At 25.5% G+C, this 22,054-nt stretch overlaps 2 protein-coding genes across 9 annotated transcripts in view; one reads left to right on the top strand and one right to left on the bottom strand.

Moving 5' to 3' along the window:
- LOC124425241 (rho GTPase-activating protein 20-like) overlaps positions 1-4,657 on the bottom strand; it is a 59,435-nt gene extending 54,778 nt beyond the window's left edge. For both annotated transcript variants that reach the window (XM_046965374.1, XM_046965375.1), the window contains exon 1: positions 3,999-4,657. In XM_046965374.1, coding sequence (XP_046821330.1) covers positions 3,999-4,190 — 192 coding nt within the window. In that variant the 5' untranslated portion in view covers positions 4,191-4,657. The remainder of the gene's footprint in view (positions 1-3,998) is intronic.
- A 2,460-nt stretch (positions 4,658-7,117) lies between these two features.
- On the top strand, positions 7,118-22,047 carry LOC124424828 (golgin subfamily A member 4-like). Of its 7 annotated transcripts, none has more exons than XM_046964342.1 (44): positions 7,118-7,546; positions 7,957-8,139; positions 8,204-8,400; positions 9,184-9,196; positions 9,615-9,646; positions 9,805-9,979; positions 11,498-11,548; positions 11,621-11,659; positions 11,751-11,870; positions 11,998-12,087; positions 12,618-12,707; positions 12,822-12,950; positions 13,058-13,075; positions 13,154-13,204; positions 13,301-13,438; positions 13,549-13,644; positions 13,725-13,865; positions 13,972-14,082; positions 14,207-14,302; positions 14,367-14,501; positions 14,588-14,632; positions 14,736-14,819; positions 14,918-15,010; positions 15,156-15,314; positions 15,424-15,519; positions 15,895-15,954; positions 16,059-16,148; positions 16,265-16,411; positions 16,572-16,667; positions 17,132-17,194; positions 17,314-17,400; positions 18,115-18,198; positions 18,382-18,525; positions 18,768-18,815; positions 18,905-19,002; positions 19,085-19,550; positions 19,809-20,033; positions 20,155-20,235; positions 20,334-20,471; positions 20,554-20,742; positions 20,813-20,959; positions 21,040-21,299; positions 21,409-21,544; positions 21,747-22,047. In XM_046964342.1, exons 1-44 carry the CDS (start codon positions 7,337-7,339, stop codon positions 21,948-21,950), a joined length of 5,355 nt encoding a protein of 1,784 aa, XP_046820298.1. In that variant the 5' UTR covers positions 7,118-7,336; the 3' UTR covers positions 21,951-22,047. The 7 variants fall into 7 exon arrangements, with proteins under 7 accessions (XP_046820298.1, XP_046820296.1, XP_046820294.1 ...); XM_046964340.1 differs by having other exon boundaries at positions 9,612-9,646; XM_046964338.1 differs by having other exon boundaries at positions 9,184-9,238.
- Positions 22,048-22,054: the final 7 nt, after the last annotated feature.

Here is a 22,054-nt window from a genome sequence, read left to right as displayed (position 1 = left end):
TCTAACAAATAACCTTGATTTTTTGCGCTTTCAACGTAATTACGTGTTTTTTTTTCTTTTTTTCTTTTTTTTTTTTTTTTTTTTTTTTTTTTTTTTTTACTGGAATTTTCTCATCAGAAAATATAGGATTTCGACTAAAAATCTCTAGAAATGTTATCAACCTCTCTGCAATGATATGTTTTATATGGAAATAATAATTTTGACATTAATCTAAGTGGTCATTTTGAATTGGACGTCCTTGAAGAAAAAAAATTTTATTATTAGCTATCGAAGGACGTTTTCGATCGTTCGTCATTGTTAAACAATGCATCGATGCGTACGAAGATATGCGCATAGCTATCTGCTCTCTAAACCGTGTGCGGATGATACTTAACATATATATGCATATATACATATATATATCTTGAGAAGTTGATTTTGATTTCGATAAATATATTCTAATGTAATTATAAGTATCGCCAAATCAAAATTTAACGAAGCCGATCGTCACCTTATATTACGACTTTTTAGATTACAAATCAATCAATTTTTCAACGCCTCTTTGTATTGTAAAACGTAGACGACTTAAAAAATCCCAAAAGCGGAAGAAGAAATTTAATTATTATAAGGAACAAAGTTGCCGTTTAAACGAACAACCTAATTGTTGTTACTTAATTGCAATTAACTTAAATTTCTCTTATCGTTTATCTATCACATAGAATATAATAGAATCAAATCTATATCTGAACAATAAATTTATCCGCTCCTTGCCAGTCAAAATGTAACTTATATCGTATGAAAAAAAAATTATTCCTACGGTCTTTTAAAATTGAATAATTTCCAGTCTATGGTATAGTGAGAGCGCAGGATAATCGAATAATGTATATAGAAAGGAGAGCGGTGGTATCGGAATTAGTAGATATCTACGATGACTCATTGTCGGCAGCACAGAACTCGCGACGTTCACGAATCGTAACCGCGTATCCTGTATCAGCAATACGTTAAGAAACATGGCGTAAGGTTACAACTTGCGGAGCGCGTATTTCGATATTGCACGGCGTGTTTCCATTACGGGAGACCGTAAGCTCGATAGCTCTTGAACCGAATATCAGTGGTATCGTATACATACTCGAAACTGCGGGTGGAGAAAGAGAGAAAGAGAGAGAAAGAGAGAGAGAAAGAGAGAGAGAGAGAGAGAGAGAGAGAGAGAGAGGAATGGCTTCGTCTCTCCTGTAAGAGATTAACTATATACGTGATGGAAAATGCAACTAACTCGCGCAAAAAGCTCTACCAAGTACGTTACTCTCACAGGAATGTCTACGTATGTACATATGTCTCGAAAAGATGGCCGTATCGCGATCGAACACACGCGATCGAGCTACACGGAAAGAGTATTAGCATGAAGTACCGAGCAGCATTTCGTGGAAGAGGGCTAGGAAAGGTCACTCCTTAGAGAGTAAAACATGAGGTTGTATCGAGATACGCGTATTTCGTCTATAACTAATACTACATTCGAGAAATACATTTAAAATAAGAGTTATACGCTTATTCAGTTTTATATGCGAGCTTTCAATTTGTATATATTGAATTGGCCGATAATTCATGTATGTCGGAATTTTTAATTAAAAAAAAATATATATATTATGCGTTGTTTATTTAAATATTAAAATATAAAAAATTTCGACATTATTCATTGGTTAACCCGGTAACGTTTGTATATATTAAATAAATCATTTATGTGTTAATTTTCAAATTGACTTTAATTAAATTGACTTTGTCAAATCAATCTTCATGTAATAACAGATGATTCGTTTAAGAGAGATATTAATCCACATAGAATCACATTCTTATTGCATTTCAAACATAATGGCGATATTAACGATTGTGAACGTAATCACGAGTGCGTCGCCGAAGAATAAGTCCATTTTTCTCGATCATTTGCTCGGTGTCATTTAAGTCATTTAAATTTCGAAGGATTTGACGAAACCTTATGTTTGAAACGGTAGTTGCTATTGCATAAGCAAATAACCGCGAAGGTACTGTAACTGGATCTTGACTATAGTTGTCTAGAATTTTACTCGTGTATATAAAATATATATATATATATATATATATATATATGTACATATGAAACGTCATTTCAATCTCGGCCTTTGAAACTTTTCTTCAACATTGCACGCAACTGTCCGCAACACTTTTTCTCTCCTTCGACTTATCCCGTACCGCTTGTTAATTTTAAATCTGTCAACGGAATCATTGAAATTGCATTATAGTACGACTGTAATCCAACACTGATACGATGATATATTCCTTACGATATATATTATACATTGTACGATCGATAATGCACGTTAATAGTTGACGTGCTTCAAAAGTGTCGTTTAAATACTGCTAACATGCACGACCAAAAAGGATAAGATATTTCTTTTATATGTATCACAACGATCGCGTTATCTTCGTAATTTCTTAATTGGCTTATATGGTTTTAAATGATGTGATGATGATATCCTATAAAGATAATATACCCAACATACGATCAGTATATTATTAAATGACTTTAAATAGAATTCGTACACATCGACTAATTTTATTTCGAGCTTTATACATTTCCCATGGGTTTAAGAATAATATTTGCGACGACTACGCTCTGGTACGAGTCGTCACCTTTCTTCAAAGATGACGTAAGAACATCGGTGAAAGCTCTCTGCATGACTTCAATATCACCGCGAAACCGCTCCGTAAAACTCAATCAATACGTACGTATGTATGTATGTATATCCTGCTGTCTCTTGTTCTTCATAGATATAATATTAAATGCTACTTTTAATTGTTTTATTTTACAATTAATACCGTTTTATCAAAATACTTCGTAATCAAATTAAACATGAATATTCAGGTTTTCTTTAATCATTATACATATGATCTCCTTCTCCCACCCCCTCAAACTGTTTTCCAATAATTATAATTATATTAATCTTTCTTTTTTTTAAACAAACTACGATATATATATATATATATATATATATATATATATATATATATACATTCGTGTACGTAACATGAACAAAAGTAAATAATATTGTTTAAAGAAGAAATTAAATATCGTTAAAATTTTTACATAAAGATAGGAGACAATCATCGGAAAATAATCTATATCAGCTGATATAAAACGGAATGGGAATTTTTATTTTTGCCAAATTCGTTGGAAGAATACTTTCGAACTTTTTTGATAGAAGATCTAAAAGGTAAACATCGGTCACGTATTGATAATTTTTTTATAACGTTTTACTTTATATAAAGAACAATTATCTAAACCTACATCATAATATTCTATAGAATGTAATATAACATACATATACGTACGATAAGAGAATAAAAACAAAACTAGATGGCAAATCGACGAGAAAAGAGAAAAAAAAATTACAAAGTTGTACGTACTAGCCAAGAGTATAATAATAATAAAAAAAAAAAAAAAAAAAAAACCCTGTAAACAATTGCTTTCGCAAAAAATGATGACAATACATATTAAGAAAATATAAATAGATATTACGATTAAGACTAATATTTTATAATCTTAATCTCACAAATGTGTTTTATATGAAATCTATAAAATCAAAGGGTTGTTACTCATGACTACGACGCTAAAGATTCTATCTTTTCAAAAATAATATCATTGCACATGTCTATGCCTTTATATTTTACATCTACACATAAGAAACACCGCACTTTATCAAAAATAACGTATATACATAAATCCATATATTCGTATATATTCAAGCGAGCTACAAAGAAATTGGATTGTAAAGGAATCGAACCTTTTGTATTGTACAATAATTGTATTTAACGATCATATTTAGACTTATTTATTTTTTGATCGATGAATTATCGACTTGTCTTTCATTAAAAATCAAATTGTCAAGCGACAATATTTCTCCATTCTTTTACGAACAAAATACATATCGTGATAGAACGAGAAATCTCAGACGGTGAAGGACTTGTAAATAAAAATAAAAACTCACCGAGAGTTGCGTCTTGTCGGGTGCGATCGCAGTGATCTCAATTGATCTAAGTTCGGGCGGATTTGCCCTGTTAAGAATGGCAGCCGGCATTTTTGCGACCAATGAAAGTCTCCTCGTTAAACGTCTTCCCAATTCAGCACGTCGACGCATCCTGACGCGTGATCCGGTCCCTTTGTAACCACCAAATTCCATTCTCGCTTAACTTGGCTTCTCTTTTCTTCTCGTAATCAAAATTGTTACTAGAGGATCACACAAATGTATTCTTTATACGAGATACGCTCTCGTTCGGTTCTCGAAATACATTCATCTCGAGTAATGAACAAAATACACATTACACCTCACAGCACCGCACTGGTTTCACTTATCATCCTTTATCTTTCTCCTTTTCTATTCGTCATCCGAAAAATCAGGAGGATGCAGGAGATATATACCGCACGCTGTTAGGTATGAAACGCGAACGCACGGAGAGAATCGAGAGAACGCGCGAGCGCGCGCGCGCGCGCCCGACGTAACACGCGCTTAACCGAGGCCGAGCAGCAAACTCGCGCTCTCCTCGTGCGCAGTCGCAGTGAAAGAGATAGAATAGAAAACGAAAAAAAAAAGAAGACTAGCCCAGCCGAGACCCACGTTCGCTCTGCCTGGCGCGCTTCGACTGAAATTCAATCGCGAGCAACCTCCTACCACGTTACTCGCTCTTTCTCACTCTCTCTCTCTCTCTTTTTCTCTCTCTATCTCTCTCTTTGCCTTCCTTTCTTTCTTCCTACCTTCTTTCGTATCCTTTCTCAAGAATGACTGATCATCCGATAACTGTTTCACTATTTTCAAAGTTTTTTTACGCTGTCATGGACAAATTTTTTTTCGAGGAAACCTACATACTATGTATGTGTGTATGTTTATATGTAGATATGTATATATATATGTATGTATGTATGTTTTGTTATGTATAAGTATACATATATAAGTTTCAACAATCTCTTTCGATTGTTCGATCAATTGCGACATTTAATCATAATATACATTTTCAAACTAACACGCGGTCAGTTACGTTGCTATACAAAAGATGATAATAGTATTGTTTAGGAATGGGGAATATTGAATTATTATTTGTATATATTAAATAATTCTAACAGCACTTTCTAGCTATATATCTGCCCTTTATAGATTGAAAGTAATAGTCGAAAGTTAATATTACTTTATAAACATTACAAATTATGATGATATTTTTTAACTAATCAACTAATTTTTATAGTGTTGGATATACTTTTACTTTCATTAATAATGCATTATTCTCATTAATAATGTATCTTTATCTATTTTTATATGTATTTTTATATGTTACTTATTTGTATTCAATATATTTTATATATCTTCTTTAATATATTCCAATATATCTTCTTTAAGCAATTTTCTTTTTTAAGCAATCTGGCATGTAATGTAAAAATTGAATAGAGATTTCTTTTTTTTTTCATTAAAAAACAAATTTTCTTTTCTTTTTATATTTTTTTTTTTAACTGAAATTACAAATCGAATAAAGAGCCATCGGTTGATACAGGCATGTACAGTAAGTTCTTTGGTAAAAAACCTATAATTATAATTCTTCAGTAGTTGAAATATGTACATACATTGGCAACGGTGTGATTACTCCTTTCATTTCTCTTCTTACTTATGTTAGAAATAATACTTTGATGGTTTTTATTACATTGTTAATTAGTTTTATTAATTATTTAATAAATTTAAAATTAATACTTTGATGATTTTTCTTTAATAATATCCAAACCTTATGGTGGCTCAAATAACTATAAATTGTCTTAAACATTACTAAATTTGGATCTTCTAAAATGTTCTAATTTTATAGGATAGATTTTAATTGCGCTTACATAACCTGTTAATTTGTCTTTTATATAAAAAACATAAACAAAAAATCTGATTCATATTCTAATTCTCTGTGAAACTTTCTATAGAACTCTCTATAGGACCTAGCGACTAATTTTATTAATAGTTTAGAGACTCTGTGATATTTTGTCTTGATTGATAGATGGAATGAAATCCCAAGAAATTTCTCTACCAAAACCATTCATAAATTCGTCAGAAAAAATAAAAAAAGATCCTAATGAAGCATAGTTATAACTTAAACAATAAGATCTTAATTTGATATAAATGCAATCCAAGCTGATTCAATAAAATTTAATATTTATTCTAATAACCATAAAATGGAGTTTTTTAAACAACTATTACATATGAAACTCACTTGCTCATGAAGAAAGTCAACAAATTTTATTACATCTTCAATAGATTCTAGTCTTTTTTCAATAAACTCATTATTGTTCTCTAACCTATATAATTCCACCAAATATTTATCAATATATATATTGAATATGTGATTAGTAGTGGAAATATAATTTTCGTACAAAAGTGTTTTCCTAAGAATTCCATCTATTCAACTACATAGAGGCATTTTTGCCTGTACCACTATCACGTTTCCCAAGATAAAAAATTTCATACTAAAAACTAAATCTAAACCTTTTGATTGCTTTTTTAGTTACTCTGTTTTGGGTAGTACATAGAAAGAGCGTATTTAATTCATGATCTCAGTGTAATTTTTATATATGTATATTAGAACTTATATAAACAATAAACAATATCTCTGGTCAACCTTCTCGCCATATTCCTTTCAGAAACTGAATGGTTCTATATACCAAATATTTCATTATATAAGAATAGCATACCTACGCCATCTAACGTTAATGAAATAAAGATAAATAATTTTTTTTTTATGAGATTAGAAATAAATGCCCTCTATATTGTTATTTAATGTTGTCGGAGTTATCGTTTGTTGATTTATTCTCTACTTTACCATAAGAATAATCATTTATTTTATTATTTAAAACAATTTTTTCTTTTTATCCTTTGTTACTACTAAGTAATGCTATATCTATATTATAACCAAAAAAAACATATAAATGCATTTGTTGAATTTAATATGCGACCTAATATGATACATAATTTGTAGATATACAATTTCTACCTTAACGATCATCGAGATTATTTGATATAACTTCACCTATAAGAGGTCAATGTAACGTTTATAAGTGATTTAAAAAAAAACTATTTTTACAGAGTGTATCGCTATCTACAATTACCTACTCTTAAAAAGTTCTCTTTAGCATCCGTTGTTTGCTCGCGCCATACATAAAAAAAATGGCGATTTAGTTTGTTATTATTTACCGCATCAGAATTATTTTTATTATCCGCACCTCTGGGTATAAGAAGATCTTAACTCTAATTTGAGGTGTTAATTCTATTTAATTCTATTTAATGTACAATTTTTCAATTGTGCCATGTATACGGTCAGTACTATTGTTCAAGATTCTACAAACCTCTCTGTTTTGCCAAAGCGAGAACAAATTTGCACAGCAATAGATAAAAACACTGGGGAAACTTGTGGCGAAACGGAAAGCTTACAGATTCTTGATGAGTTTCGTAAATTATATGAAGCTCGTATCGAAAAGGTCGATACAGAATCGGCAAATGAATTCGACCGTGTATCAGTAAGTTAAATATGTTATTTCGTATCTGCGTGCACGGTGTATTCTTATGACTGATAATAAGCAAACAAATTACAAATTCACACACAGTCGTTTTTTCTTAATATAATATATATTTAAATAGATGAAAAATTTATAATATGTAGATTTTAATGGAATTTTATACATTCAATTTGCAACTATTTTTTTTATTTTTCTAATTATCTATAATATTTGACAAATTATTTAAGTTTATCAGTTGAAATATATTTATAATTGTCACATTTTAATAAAATACTACTTATGCACTTGTTAGATTAATTCTTTAATAGGATTCAAGCTTTTACTATTTCCTAAAAAAAAATTGTTTACATTGTAATTGTATCATTAAAAAATTAAAGAAAGAAAAATAATACAAACGTATATAATTTTAGATGAAAATGAAAATAATGACAGAATGGATTAAGGATTTAGGTGAACAGAATATTATGTTAGTTAATACTGTACAAGACCTGGAACAAACTGCTAGTGACAGAGTTAAAATATTAGAAGAAAAATTAAAACAGTCATCTAAAGTTGTTTCAGATAAAATTTTATTATCGAATCATTCAGAGGAGGTAAGTTAATATATATTTAGGTAGTACATTCTTGTATAATATAAAAATATTAATATTATTTTAGAGGTTAAGTGTACTCTCAAATCGTATAAGAGAACTAGAAAATGATGAAAAGAGTCTTCGTCAAAAAATAGAATTTCTGTGGGTTGATATCAAAGGGTTATTAGAATTACTTAAGAGAGCTCAAACGGATAATCGCTGGAATCTTGATGGCATAACATTCTATTATATTAATCCTAATGATATTCCTACTCCTCTGGAGTAAGTATAAGTAAAGAAGGTTCCAATTAATGTGTCTTTTTTTAATTTTTCTAATATTAGTAAGTACATTACCAGAGAAGTTACTTTCTGTTTATTTATTTTTATTTCTATGAAACCTTTTCATAATATTTTTTTACATAGTTTCTAATTAATTGTTATTAATTGTCAGACATTAATATTATTTATATTAAACTTAGAGAAAGCTATAAAAAGAAAGAAATGTATAGAATATATATATATATATATATATATATATATCTTCAATCTCATAATATATGTACTTTTATGGCTTTACAACTTTGATTATCTCTCAGAATATAGGATTCAAACAATATGATGGATAATCAAGTAAATAGATAATAGAATGTAAACAGTAAAAATATTATACATCTATAAGTATGCTTTTATCACAGATTAAGATATACACAACATACACAACATACAAAAATATACAAAACATAACACGAAAACATTATTTTAATTGTTAACAAAGATTAACAGATAATCAAATTTTCGTTATATACAAAAATTTTGTGATATGCATGCTTTCATTTTTATTACAACTTTTTCTTTTGCTTATTTTATTTATTTTCATAACTCTATTTTATATTAACTCTAATTTAAAGAAAATATTGAAAACAATTATAACTTTAAATTATAATTACAGAATTCTTATTTCACTAAAGTATATTTGAAATATATAATAAAAAATAAAATAAAATATACTATCTAGCTGTTCATTATTATTTGCTTTTTTCTTATTATTTTTATTGTTTGTTACAGTGTATGTGCCCAGGTAAATACAAGTATAAATACAGATGACACTATAAATTCAAAGGTATATTTGAATTAAAACATAATTTTTTACAATGACTCTCATTTATCTATCAGTAAAAAATATTTAAACTATTGTATTGTTATAATAAGCATTCTTGTATTTAAAATTAGTATTGATTCATAATTAAAATAGATTCTTTTTAATACAAACATTAAAGACACATTTTATTTAGAAATTAAATGTGATATAATAATTATAATAATATTATAACTATAATTATCCTTTTAAATATAACAATTAGTTTATATTAATTTTCATTATAATTTATATATTATTTTAATTAATGTTTTAGTTTTGATATTGAAAAGAATGTTTGTTATGTTATTCAAAATAGAAACAAATGCAAATTGAATAAATTTCTTTTTTTAAACAGCAGGTATCAGAAATGGAAGACAAGGAAGCTGATATGTAAGTACATATAATAATAAGGAGTTGAATGAAACGTTTTACAAAGTTTAATTGATGGAAAATTTGTCTGTTATAAATTGTGCTCTATTTTTATTATTTATAAATAGCTATTATATATATAATATAAACATATTATATACATTAATTATATTTCATAGGTGTCAAATTAAATTTGAAGAAAAAAGTGCTGAACTTCATAAAAAATTAGCAAAGGAAGAAACTGTAAAAACATATATTTCTGATGTTCAGAGTTTTAGTAATGAACTTGTACAAAAAACTCAGCAAGCAAATCATTTCTGTTTTGGGTCATCACCTCCCACGAATTCTGATAATGTAAGTTTCTGTTTATCTATATAATATAAAACAATCAATTGGAATAATAATTCCGATAACAATAATGGGCATTTTTTTACATATATATTATATGTAAAATATTATTTCTACATATTTGAAGAAATTTATGTGTATATAAATTAATCTTCTAGTAATAGTTGATTAACAATTTTATAGGCAATCATGCTGAAATAAAAATTAAAAGTAAAAATATATTAAAAGAATTAAATATATTACAATTAAATGATACTATAAAATTTAATATTTTCATTTCCATTGTATTGTTTCTATTTATCTTTGATATTAAGATAGTTTCGTCATTTCTGTTGCTGTTCAGACAATCTTAGTTGCTGACATAATGGAAAGTAAATATATTGATAATGGTCTAGAAGTTAAAAAACTTCAAGAGCATTTACAAGATACTGAATCAGATATAACAAATATAACATATTTGCAACTTCAGTTGAAAAAGAAAGATAAAGTGATTGAGGAAATAAAATGTCAAATGAATTGTTTGAAAAAGGTTTGCTTTATTTACTTTTGTATTTGCTCCTTTCAATTTTATTATTATATCGTTTATGTATACTATTATTAGGAATCTATGGAAACATATAAAGCATTAGCCATAGAAATTACAAAAAAGCATGATTTAATAATGTTTTTGAGCCAAGAAATCACAAAATTAGAAGAACAATATCGTTATGCTAATATGCAAATTCATTTTAAGGATGATATTATAAAAAAAATGAGAAAGAAACAAATTGAATTGAAGGTATACTTTTAGTCTATATTTTATTCTGTATATTTTATCTGATTATCCTTTGTTTTAGTCTTCACTTCCTGTTCATCTTCGTTGCATGTCGAATTATCATCAACAATACAGTGCTAATGGTAATATAAGATTTTCTCATAAATTATGCAATAAAATTATAACACCATGTCACTTATATAAAGTTGTCAAATATAAAGATCATATATCTTTTCCATATAATAATTTTGATACTTTATTATATCATAAAAAAATAATTGAAAATATACCCATTATTAACTCACAGTAACAAAATAATACAATAACTAATCTAGACAATTCTTCTAAACAAATATACAAAAGGGAAAGTGATAAAAGCAGAAGACGACGTAACATTGACAAAAGTATTGTGGAATCCATTAGAAATTTATCACCAGCTTGTAAAGATACTATTACATAACACCATCGCAAAAACAATAATTTTTATATTGTCTAAATCATAAGCGTTTCTAACAAGTAACTATGAATATTAATATTGAGCAAATGATAAAATCATAATCTTATTTTATTCATCATAATAAAAAATATGTATTATATATTTAAATTATTAATATTATATATACATATATACATATATACATACATATAATATAAAATTTTCAGCATGGTTGCCTTATTCTTGACGATATAATTTTAATTATATATTTCTCTATTTATACAAAATATTTTTTGACCAAAAAGAGAAATCATTTCTCTGTATATGATTTCAGAATATTTATTCTTCACTGAAAGATCAAATTGATGCTGATGCTTATCTAATGGTGAGTTAAGGTATGCTGTTTTAAAACTTATTTTTATATTATATATTTCATATAATGATAATATTTTTATAGGATACAGAACCTTTAAGTAATTCAACTAATTCTTATCAGGTATATATTATTCAATGTAATTAAATTTTACAAAATTTACATGTTTATATTATTCATAATATTCATAACATACACAATACTTTGTTTTTAGAAAATATTTATGTGTTTTTCCAAAACAAACTTATTATTACAAAAAGAGGAAGAAAAGCTTGATGATTTGAAAACAGAGCTAAAAAAAATCGTACAACATTTAAAACAGAAAAATGTTGAGGTAAATTAATAAATAATCAAATACATAAGTTTAATACTTCATAAGGTTACTAATTATATCTATTATTAATTCAATATATTACAAATATATATCATTATAATATAATTGAATAAAATTATATTTACAGCCATGTGAACATAATTTTACGACTGCTTATAAAAACATACAAAACATTAAAACGATCCTAAACATTTCTAAAACTTCGACAGATGATAAAGTAAGTCAATTGCATTTAAATTTTCATTATTATATAAAATATGAAGTAACATCTTTTTTAAATATAATGTACAAAGAAAACATTTTGTGTATGTGTGTGCGTGCGTGCGTGCGCACCAATATGTGTATTTATTATTTTACTATTTAACTATAAATCTTTAATTGAAACTAATCAAGTAAATGAATGTATATTTCTATTTGATTATAAAATGTTATTTTTTTACATTTATAATTAATAAACATTTTTCAGTATTTGTAATATTGCAGAATGCTAAAAAGAAGAGTTCATGTGTTTTATAAGGAATTCCATGAATTATAAAAGAAAAATTATTTAATATCATATATTCCTAACTATATAATACAAAATAATGCAGTGCTTTTGTAACAATTTACAGTTGAATAAATATAATAAACACAATAATGCATTGATTCTTTTTCAAGGAAAAATGTTTATTGATATCTAATTTAATATATCAATTTCATTGAGAAAGTTAATAACAATTTAGATCATAGAAAGTATATTTTTTGCAGTCACAAACTGAAGAAAACGTACAACCTTTTGTAGTAAACATTGAAGCTCAATTAAATTGCGTGTACGATGCATTGCAAAGTGAAAAGCTTGTACGTATTATGTTTTAATAACTTTGAATGACTAGTTTTAACTAAGTTGTATTTTGTAATGAGTACAATTTTATTTCAACTGATACTTCAATAATGAAACATTTTTGATTTCAGAGGCATGATACAGATAAAACTATGGATACATGGATACATGATACAACAGAGAAGTTAATAAAGAATATTGAAAATATTTCCAGAATATGTAAAGAAAAAAAAAAAGCGATTGAGTTTATGGAATATACTGTATGTATAAATTTTTATTTATTTAATACTAATTTTTATGTATTACATACAATAAATTACATACTAACAAAGAAAATTTATATAATCATTATTTTTTCTTATTTCAGACCGCTAAACGAAATGAGGTACAAACATTAAATATCTATAATATTTTTAATGTATAATAACATAATAAATATATTATGCTTACTTTATCTTTATAGATGCAAAATAGAATGAATAATTATGTTACAGAAATGTCAAAGGATGTTACAGTAAGTATTTTATAACTTTATTTAATACTTTTGGTATTATATGATTTGTCTATTGTTTTTATGCATTTATTATTATCCTTTATTAACATTTTATAGTCAAATCCAATTACTGCACAACAATTTAAATTAATGGAGGAATTTCGTGTATGCACTGTTGAGGCTCAAGCAGCAACAGAAGATATTCGTGAAGAAATTAGCACTATTCTTTCTTCATTTGGTGCCCAACATCAAAAAGTATATTCTTATATTACTCATATAAAATTGTTAATATACTTAGTTTAAGTTGTAGATCTGAAAACCATTACAAAATGCATTACAATTTATATGATTTGTGATATTGATAGTACACTGAACTAAACAAAATGGTCAAAGATACTCAAGAACATTTACTACGATTGCGAGAAACAGTAATACAAGCAATTAATACATTAGAATTACAAGTAAGATGAAATCGCATATACCTTTTATTATATTATAAAATCAAATATTCTTTTTATGATCATACTTTTTAATATATCAGGAAATAGAAAGGACAAGACATATTGAACGAATTACAGCTGAAAAAGTGAAACTAAAAGATATAAAAAATGAATTTATTCGTGCCCAATCTGAATTATTTAATAATGTAAATAATATGCAAGAAAAGATCAAGGTAGAAAGGGTAAAAAATTTTTAATATATGCAATAAATTTTTTTCTTTTTTATAATTACATTTTCTAAATTATATATTTAGAAATATTCTTTTTTATTTTATACGTTTATTTTAGGATCAAAATCTACCTGAATGTGTAGAAACATACACATGTAATGATTTATTAAACTTTGTAGTTGACAAAATCGACCTTGTAGTTAACCATGTTCAAGTGCATCAAAATCAGGTAAACATTATTTAAATGTAGGATATAGTCAATAAGTAACATGTAAATAAAAATCGTAGAGAAAATCAAAATGAATTAACCGTTCAAAACTATATTTATCATTTATCTATATATATTTTTTTAGGAATGTTTTTTTGCATCCAATTCAGTAGAGTTAAAAGAGCAACTTTTTTGTACAACATGTTCTTTCCAAGATTTGCAGAAACACATGAGTACAATTGTAAGTATTATTATTTTTTATAATTTATTTATTGTAATATTTTTTTTCAATCAAATTATTTTAGTTAATGTGTAACGAAATGGATGAAACAATTCTTTGTGAAAAAGAAGAAAGATTAGGTAGACTTGAAGCAGAAATTGATAATGCACATACGAAGATGCAAGATACTTTAGAAACTTTCTGGAATACAATAGAACAGGTTTTGCACATATCCTTTTTTGGTATAAGAGTAATAATAATAATAATGAAATATTAGAGTAATGAAATATTATAATAATCTTTTAGGATGATTTTATTGACCATTCAGCAGATTTACAAAGCCAAAATCAGGTATTATATAATCTATACATTATACTATTAGTTATTACTCTCAGATTAACTTTTGAAAGAGAACAGTTTTACTTAGATTTAATATGTATAATGTAAATTCTAGACAATCAATGAATTATTAAAAGCAAAGGAAGATATACATAAATTAAGAAAAGAATATGATGATTATAAGCTTAAAGCATTACAGGTATGAAAGTATATATATTTCTGCTAATTGTTGTGTTCAAAACAGAATAAAAATAACAATTTACGTATTCAATAAAATACTTATTTTTTATCTTATAGAAAATATGTCAAACAAAATCTGATGATAAAATAAATCAATGGAAGTGTCGTATAATAGACTTAGAAGAGCAGCTTCGCATCTTACAACATGAGGTTATAAACTTTACATTTTATTAACTTATTATTAATGCTGATTTTTATACTGTGCTATATTAACAGATTTTATCATTGAATCTCTAGAAAGATTTGATTTTTATTTTCTTCATAATAATATACATATTGTTTGTTATATAATCAGACTAAATGTAAACAAGAAGCCAACAACTTTCTAAAAAGTATTATTGAGTCTATGGAGAAAGAATTATCTTCTGTACAAATGAAAGCAGAAAATTATAGACGTTCCTATTCTGTTGATAGTATAGATTACCAAAAAAAAATTTTAGAATTAGAAAATATAGTAAGTAATAAATTTAGTTTTTTTTTCTTCATATAATATATATTATAAAAATACAAATTACATATAAAATAGCAATGTATTAAAAGTTCATTATTTTATATACTTTCAGATCAAAGTACAAAAGGAAGTAGAATCAAAACTTAGAAAAAGTTTAGATAACAATGAAATAGAGCTTCAGAAATCAAGGAAACATTTGGAATCTTTTGTAAGAAGCAGTTATGAACTTTTTTATTTGTTCTTAAGATTTCATGTTGGAATATCTCAGTCACTTTTGATAGTAAAAAGAAAATCTGAAAAAAATGAATTTGTTTTAAAGTAACCAATATGATAAAAGAAAACTTTTCCTTGAGGATCATTTTTTTTATAATATAGAGTTCACCGACATGTCTTCAAAACTGATGAAATTACATAGGACTTAATTTATCCTCACATACAAAATTAATAAAATTAATCAAACAAATATTTCATATTAAAATATGCAATATTCCAACATCTCATTTTAAATGACTCACCAACATGTAAATAATATATATATATATGCGAATAATGAATACATATTATTTTTTATTTAATGAAAAAGCATATAGAATGTACTCCGGAAGAATTATCTATATGTTGTGGATATCAATTGAAACAAGAGGTAATAACCTTTAACAATTATTAATTTATAATACATCATTTAATAACAATTAATTTATAATGTAAATTGTGACCTGTAAAATTTAAACCTTTTAATTCATATAGAATACATCCCAGCTTGTTAATATATTACAAGAAGCAGTACAATCTACAAAAAGTGGACTTCAAAATGTCGAATGCGAACTTAAACTGTTGGTATGTTTAAATCAAATGGATGTTTCCATTACTTTATATTATTAATACAAAACATTTAATATTATTACTATATCCATAAGAATAATAACAAATATCTAAAAAAAAATAATCTGTAGATGTGTGAAGGATCTTCTCAGTCTTGTACTTCAACAACTTTAGTAATGACAATTATTGATAAATTAAGAAAATATGAAGGACAATTAGAAAAATGTTATGAAGACATTGAAAATCTTAGAAATACATTATGTTCTAAAGATAAACTTGTAAGTATTAAGTTGATATAATGAAGATTATTTTTATTAAAAAAAAGAAAATATCAAATATTCTAGTAATATATTATAATAGATCATTATAAATGGCAATATATTTCAAATTATACTGTAGATATATATGAATATACAAGTGCATACTTTTTTGTTTCAGTTAGAAAATATGAACCAAGTAGTTATGATCCAAAATGATTCTATAGCAGTCACGCAAAATGAGCTGAAGAGTCTCTATAAAAAACAGCAAGAAAAGGTAAGTTTTATGTAGAAATTACATTTTTATAAGCATGAGAAAACTGATAAATGTTATAAGCATTATATGCTTTTGTTATTTTATAAGTTATACTTAAGATTAAAAATTTTAATTCTATTCAAATAAAACTAATTTGAAAAAATCAATTCATGAAACAATTAAATTAAAGTTGATGTGCATACATAAATATTTAAATACACTAATAGTAGATTACATGTACAGTGCACACTCCAAATTTTTTATTATTTTTAAATTTTAACAAAGTATCATTGTTAATAAGAACTAAGAGTTGTAAACTTTTATACTCGCGATATTACATCTTGTTTTTAAAATGTGATTATAAATAATTAACGAAGTACGAAGCAATATATTTTTATTTCCAAATGTTATTAATGAAGGTAGGTGGAACATAAATATTTTTATACTTCATTATGTAGTACCAATTTTATTGTTTTTTTTTCCAGATTAACATGCAAGATTGTATTATAGCTCAATGTGAGAAGGAAAAAAAAGAGTTATCCAAACAGGTTTGTATCTTCTCAATTTTATTAATATATGGATTATTATATGGATTACTGAAATATATGAAAATAATAATATATTTATAAAATTAATATTGCATACTTATCTCTTCCTTTCTGTACAGAATGAACTTCAAGCACAAACAATTGGACATTTGCAAAATGCTGTGGTTGAAGCCAAAAGATGCTTAGATAGTATGGGACATAAAGCAGTAAGTGATGCAAGCGAACTGTGGAGTTCGATTTCGTCTTCAACATTCGGTCACGGGAATGTGCATGACGTTTAAATTGCTTTTATAAACATATTGAACTGATTTGACAGTATGCTAAAACATATAATTATGTATGTACTAATGTTAACTATCATTGTAAATATTTTTCAAATATTATAATTAAAACGATAATTTACACATACGAGACATATCCAAACAATTTTATTTTTTTGACATAATCATTTTTTGAATTTTTCGATGCTATACTTAATGTGCAAGTATAAAACTCCTATTAGCTCTTTTCTAAAATACCAATGGCAATTAATTATGAGTGCATAAGTGTGATACGTGACAAAAAGTTTAAGCCAGTGTGGTATGATATTCGCAATGCATGTGGTATGTATTATTCTATTTAGAATAAAATAAAATTAACAATGCGTTTCAAAATAATATTACGATCTGCATAGAAATTATGTATTTATAAAATCTTATCCAACTATTATACCCACCTTATTACTTCCAATATGTATAAATTCTTAAATACTTATCAAATAAGTACATGACAATTAATTAACTATATTATAAACTATACTGATTATTGAATTATTCTGCTTTTATTACACTGAAATATACTTACTATATTTATAATTTTATAATCGTTACTACTTTGAAAACCATAGATAAAAGATTAATCGGAAGTTAATTTTCTTGTAGCTTTTTGTTAAAGATGAAACTATTCAATTGTTAACAATGTTTATTGACGAAACTCAGAATCAATATAGCGACTGTTTTACAGAAGTAAGTATAATATTTAAATTTAATCTTTATGTATGTATTTAAAATATTAGGTCAGTTCAAAAGTTCGTGCGCATTAGTAGCATGTATGTATGTAGCAAAATGCGCACAAACTTTTGGACTGACCTGATATTTTTGAAAATAATAGTTTTATAAATTTATTTGAATGTTATTTTTTAAATTAAGGCTGCTGCACAAGAAAAATTGTTGGAATTGCAACGAGATGCTATAAACACTTTACAATCGAAAATTGAGTACATGATTAATGATAAATATTTAGTAGTTACTTCCTTACATACTACATATTGTTCCATATTAAGCATAATACAGGTATAACAAAAATAAGATTCATGTTGATATAATATAATATATGTATATCTATGGTTTTAATAAATTGTAAAATTATTAATGCTTAAAGATACGTTATATGTTTAAAATTTATTATTACAAAAATTATTAATGCAAATGAGACAAACCTAATAGTATTAAAATACATATAAATGGATTCTTATAATTATTCTTACTAATAAACTAATTATGAAAAGCATATTAATTTTATTTAATTATTTTAGGATCAACTGAAGCTTTGTACAAATGATTTTCAAGCATTAATATACAAGGTAACTTTTGTCATATTTATACTTCATTAAAATTTCATATCAACTTGTTTTATGTTGGATTCGAAATTAAAATTGTTTTTACTTTACAGATAAATACTTTAATGCAAACAAATATTCTTTTGGGAAATAAGTACATTACTACAAAAAAATTATGGAAAGAAACAAATCAAGAATTGCAAGAATTAAAGTATAACAGAATTTGTGTAGTTTACTTTTTTATGATACTTTTAACTTAAAATAATAAACTATATTATGATATGATCTTACAGAAATATGTCATCCAAGGACAAAAAACAAACAAAAATGTATGAAACTAAATCTTGTCAATGTAAAATGGACATTGAGCATAAGAGTTGTATGACACAGAATCTTACATTAGAACAAACTTCAGAAGATTCTTCAATATTAGATAAGCAAGAACATATACAAGATTCACTTCAAAATTATGAATCACAAGCTCAGACTGAAATTATAATTAGAGAAAATCAAAATTTAAAGAAACAACTACAAAAATACAAATCAGATTTAGTTATATTTAAAAATGAATTGAAAATAAAAGATCAAGAAATAAAAGATCTTGAATGCTGTTTAAAATATGAAAATCAAAATCTAAAGATAAGTTTAGAGAAACAAACGAAAGAATTTGAAGACTTAATAATAGAATTAAATATTGCTAAACAAAAAGAGATTAATTTAAAAAAATATGTAATTGATTTAGAAGAAAAACAAGAGGAGGTAATAATAATGTTAATTTATAAAACATTATATAAAAAAAGAAAGAATGTCCTTGATAATTACGACTAACTTTATTTATTTATATATATATATATATATATATATATATATATATATATATATATATATATATACACACACATACATACACACATACAACGCGCGCTCGCGTCACTTTCATTATTTATCAAATATATTATATTATATAATATACAAGTATATATTAAATATTAATACTTTTAATTGCATTATTTTTAGATACAAAATCTAAAACAGCAGATTGATTGTAACAAATCTGTAATAAGAGAACAAGCTCAAACCATAGACCATTTACAAGGAAAATTATGTACATCTGAACAACAAATTAGACAATACATATCTGAATCTACAAATTTTAAAGAAAGATTTTTATCAATAAAAGTATTACTCAAAGAGAAATCAGATAGTATGGCAAAATTACAAGCAGATTATGAAGTATTAAAAGTATGTCATAAATTTATAAATGTACTTTATTGTAATATATTTAGAATACATAATAATATAATAATTATATGATAATTATATGATAATAATATGATAATTACGTAATAATATATATTTACAGAATGAAAATACAATTCTAAAAACAGAAAACATTGCATTAGAAACTAAAGCAAAAGAAGATCATTATTTACTACGAAAGAAGGTATCAGTACCCATAAATTGCACATCCAGTTCTAGAAATATACAAGAAAATAACGTTTTTTATTCTAATAAAATCATAATATACCATTTTTATTGCAGTTAAAAGAAACTCAAACAGAATTATCTTTTATAAAAGACAGTTATTACAAAACAGCTGAAGATTATGATAAAACTCAAGAAAACTTGATCCAATCTGTAAGACGAGAAGCGGAACTACAAGAATCATTAACAATTGCAGTAATATATCATAACATTATATGTAATTCTTTTTCATTTTCATAAAAAAATATTTTATCATTCATAAATATACTTTTCCTAGGAGAAAGAATATTGCTCAAAGCTTGCAAATTTTGAATCAAAAATTGTTAGATTGGAAAATTTAATATGTGAACTTGATGAAGAATCAAAGGATACTAAGAAAAAATTATCTTCAAAAAATACTGAGCTTTGTCAAACACAAAATATGTGTAAATCATTTTCCAATCAATTGAAAACTGCACAGCAAGATGTAAGTCAATATTAAATTAAGTATCAATAATATATTTCTAATAATATTATTATTTGATATCAAATATCAGCTGTATGAACTTCAAGAAAAATATCTAAAAATGGACAATTCCAACTGTTACTTAACCCAACAATTACAAGAATGTATAGATGAAAACTGTACTCTTTTGCAACAGAAAACTTCACTTGAACAAGACAACTACAAGTTCGCGAATCAAGTGAGATATGTCTACTGTCTGTTGTAAATATTAACATCTATTTTGATCAATATAAATTTTGAAAGTGTAACTGTTTGTAGTTACATAACATGCACCAATCTTTGATGGAATTGAAAAAAGAATGTCAATTAAAAGATAAGTCTTTGGCATGTGTATCAGCAGAATTAACTGAAACAGTAGTAAACAGGTCAGAACTTTGCAATGAATCCCAATATATGGTCTCATGTATTCGTACATTGATGGCACAACAAAGAAAGCTTGTTGAAACTCTTGTTTCAAAGTTACAAGTTAAACAACAGCAATTAACAATATTTAAACAACAATTTGGACATGAAAAGAAGTAATTATCTATTATAAAAGATTCAAAAATATTTATATTTTAAAGTCAATTTTATTAAAATGAAAATATTTAATTTAAATTTTATTTAATTTGAAATTTTAATTTGTAGAACTTTATTAGTAAAAATCAGAGAACTAAGAAGAGTGAACAATATATTAGCACAAAGATTAAAAAGAGTACATAGAACAACAATTGGAAAAAATACTAAAAGTGCTGGATATTCATATTTGACACAGAACTTAAGTGTATGTATTATTAAATATCATTAAAATTTATTATATATTAAATTACATATAAAGATATAAATCAAACTGGATGCATTCATAGAAGTATCTCTTTTATATTTATAATAAATTTTAATATTAAGATATAAACTATAAAATCTTAATATTTTTGTAATATAAAATTTTATATAGGAACAAATTTAAATATCCCTTATATGTTTAGAAATCCTCCATATACCCGATTAAATCTGTACGTCGCACTTCAGTGTGCGGCAATTCTTGGTGGTTTCCTAAGATGGAATATATAACAAATCAATTGAGAAAAAATAATCAATGGTGGCATACAAACATAGCTAATAAATCAAAGAATAATAATGGAGTAGATGAAAATCGAGATTGTGGTTATCAATCATCTGCAAGCAAATGACAATGTATAATAAAATCTGTCATAGCATAGTCGAATCAAATCGATGTATGATAGAATAATAAGGTAGAATAATAATCAATATTGTTTACCACTGAAATTTGTAA

This window comes from Vespa crabro, chromosome 6, assembly GCF_910589235.1.
Source record: "Vespa crabro chromosome 6, iyVesCrab1.2, whole genome shotgun sequence".
In the NCBI taxonomy this organism is placed as follows: Eukaryota; Metazoa; Arthropoda; class Insecta; order Hymenoptera; family Vespidae; genus Vespa; species Vespa crabro.
This window is presented reverse-complemented; position numbering and strand designations above follow the sequence as displayed.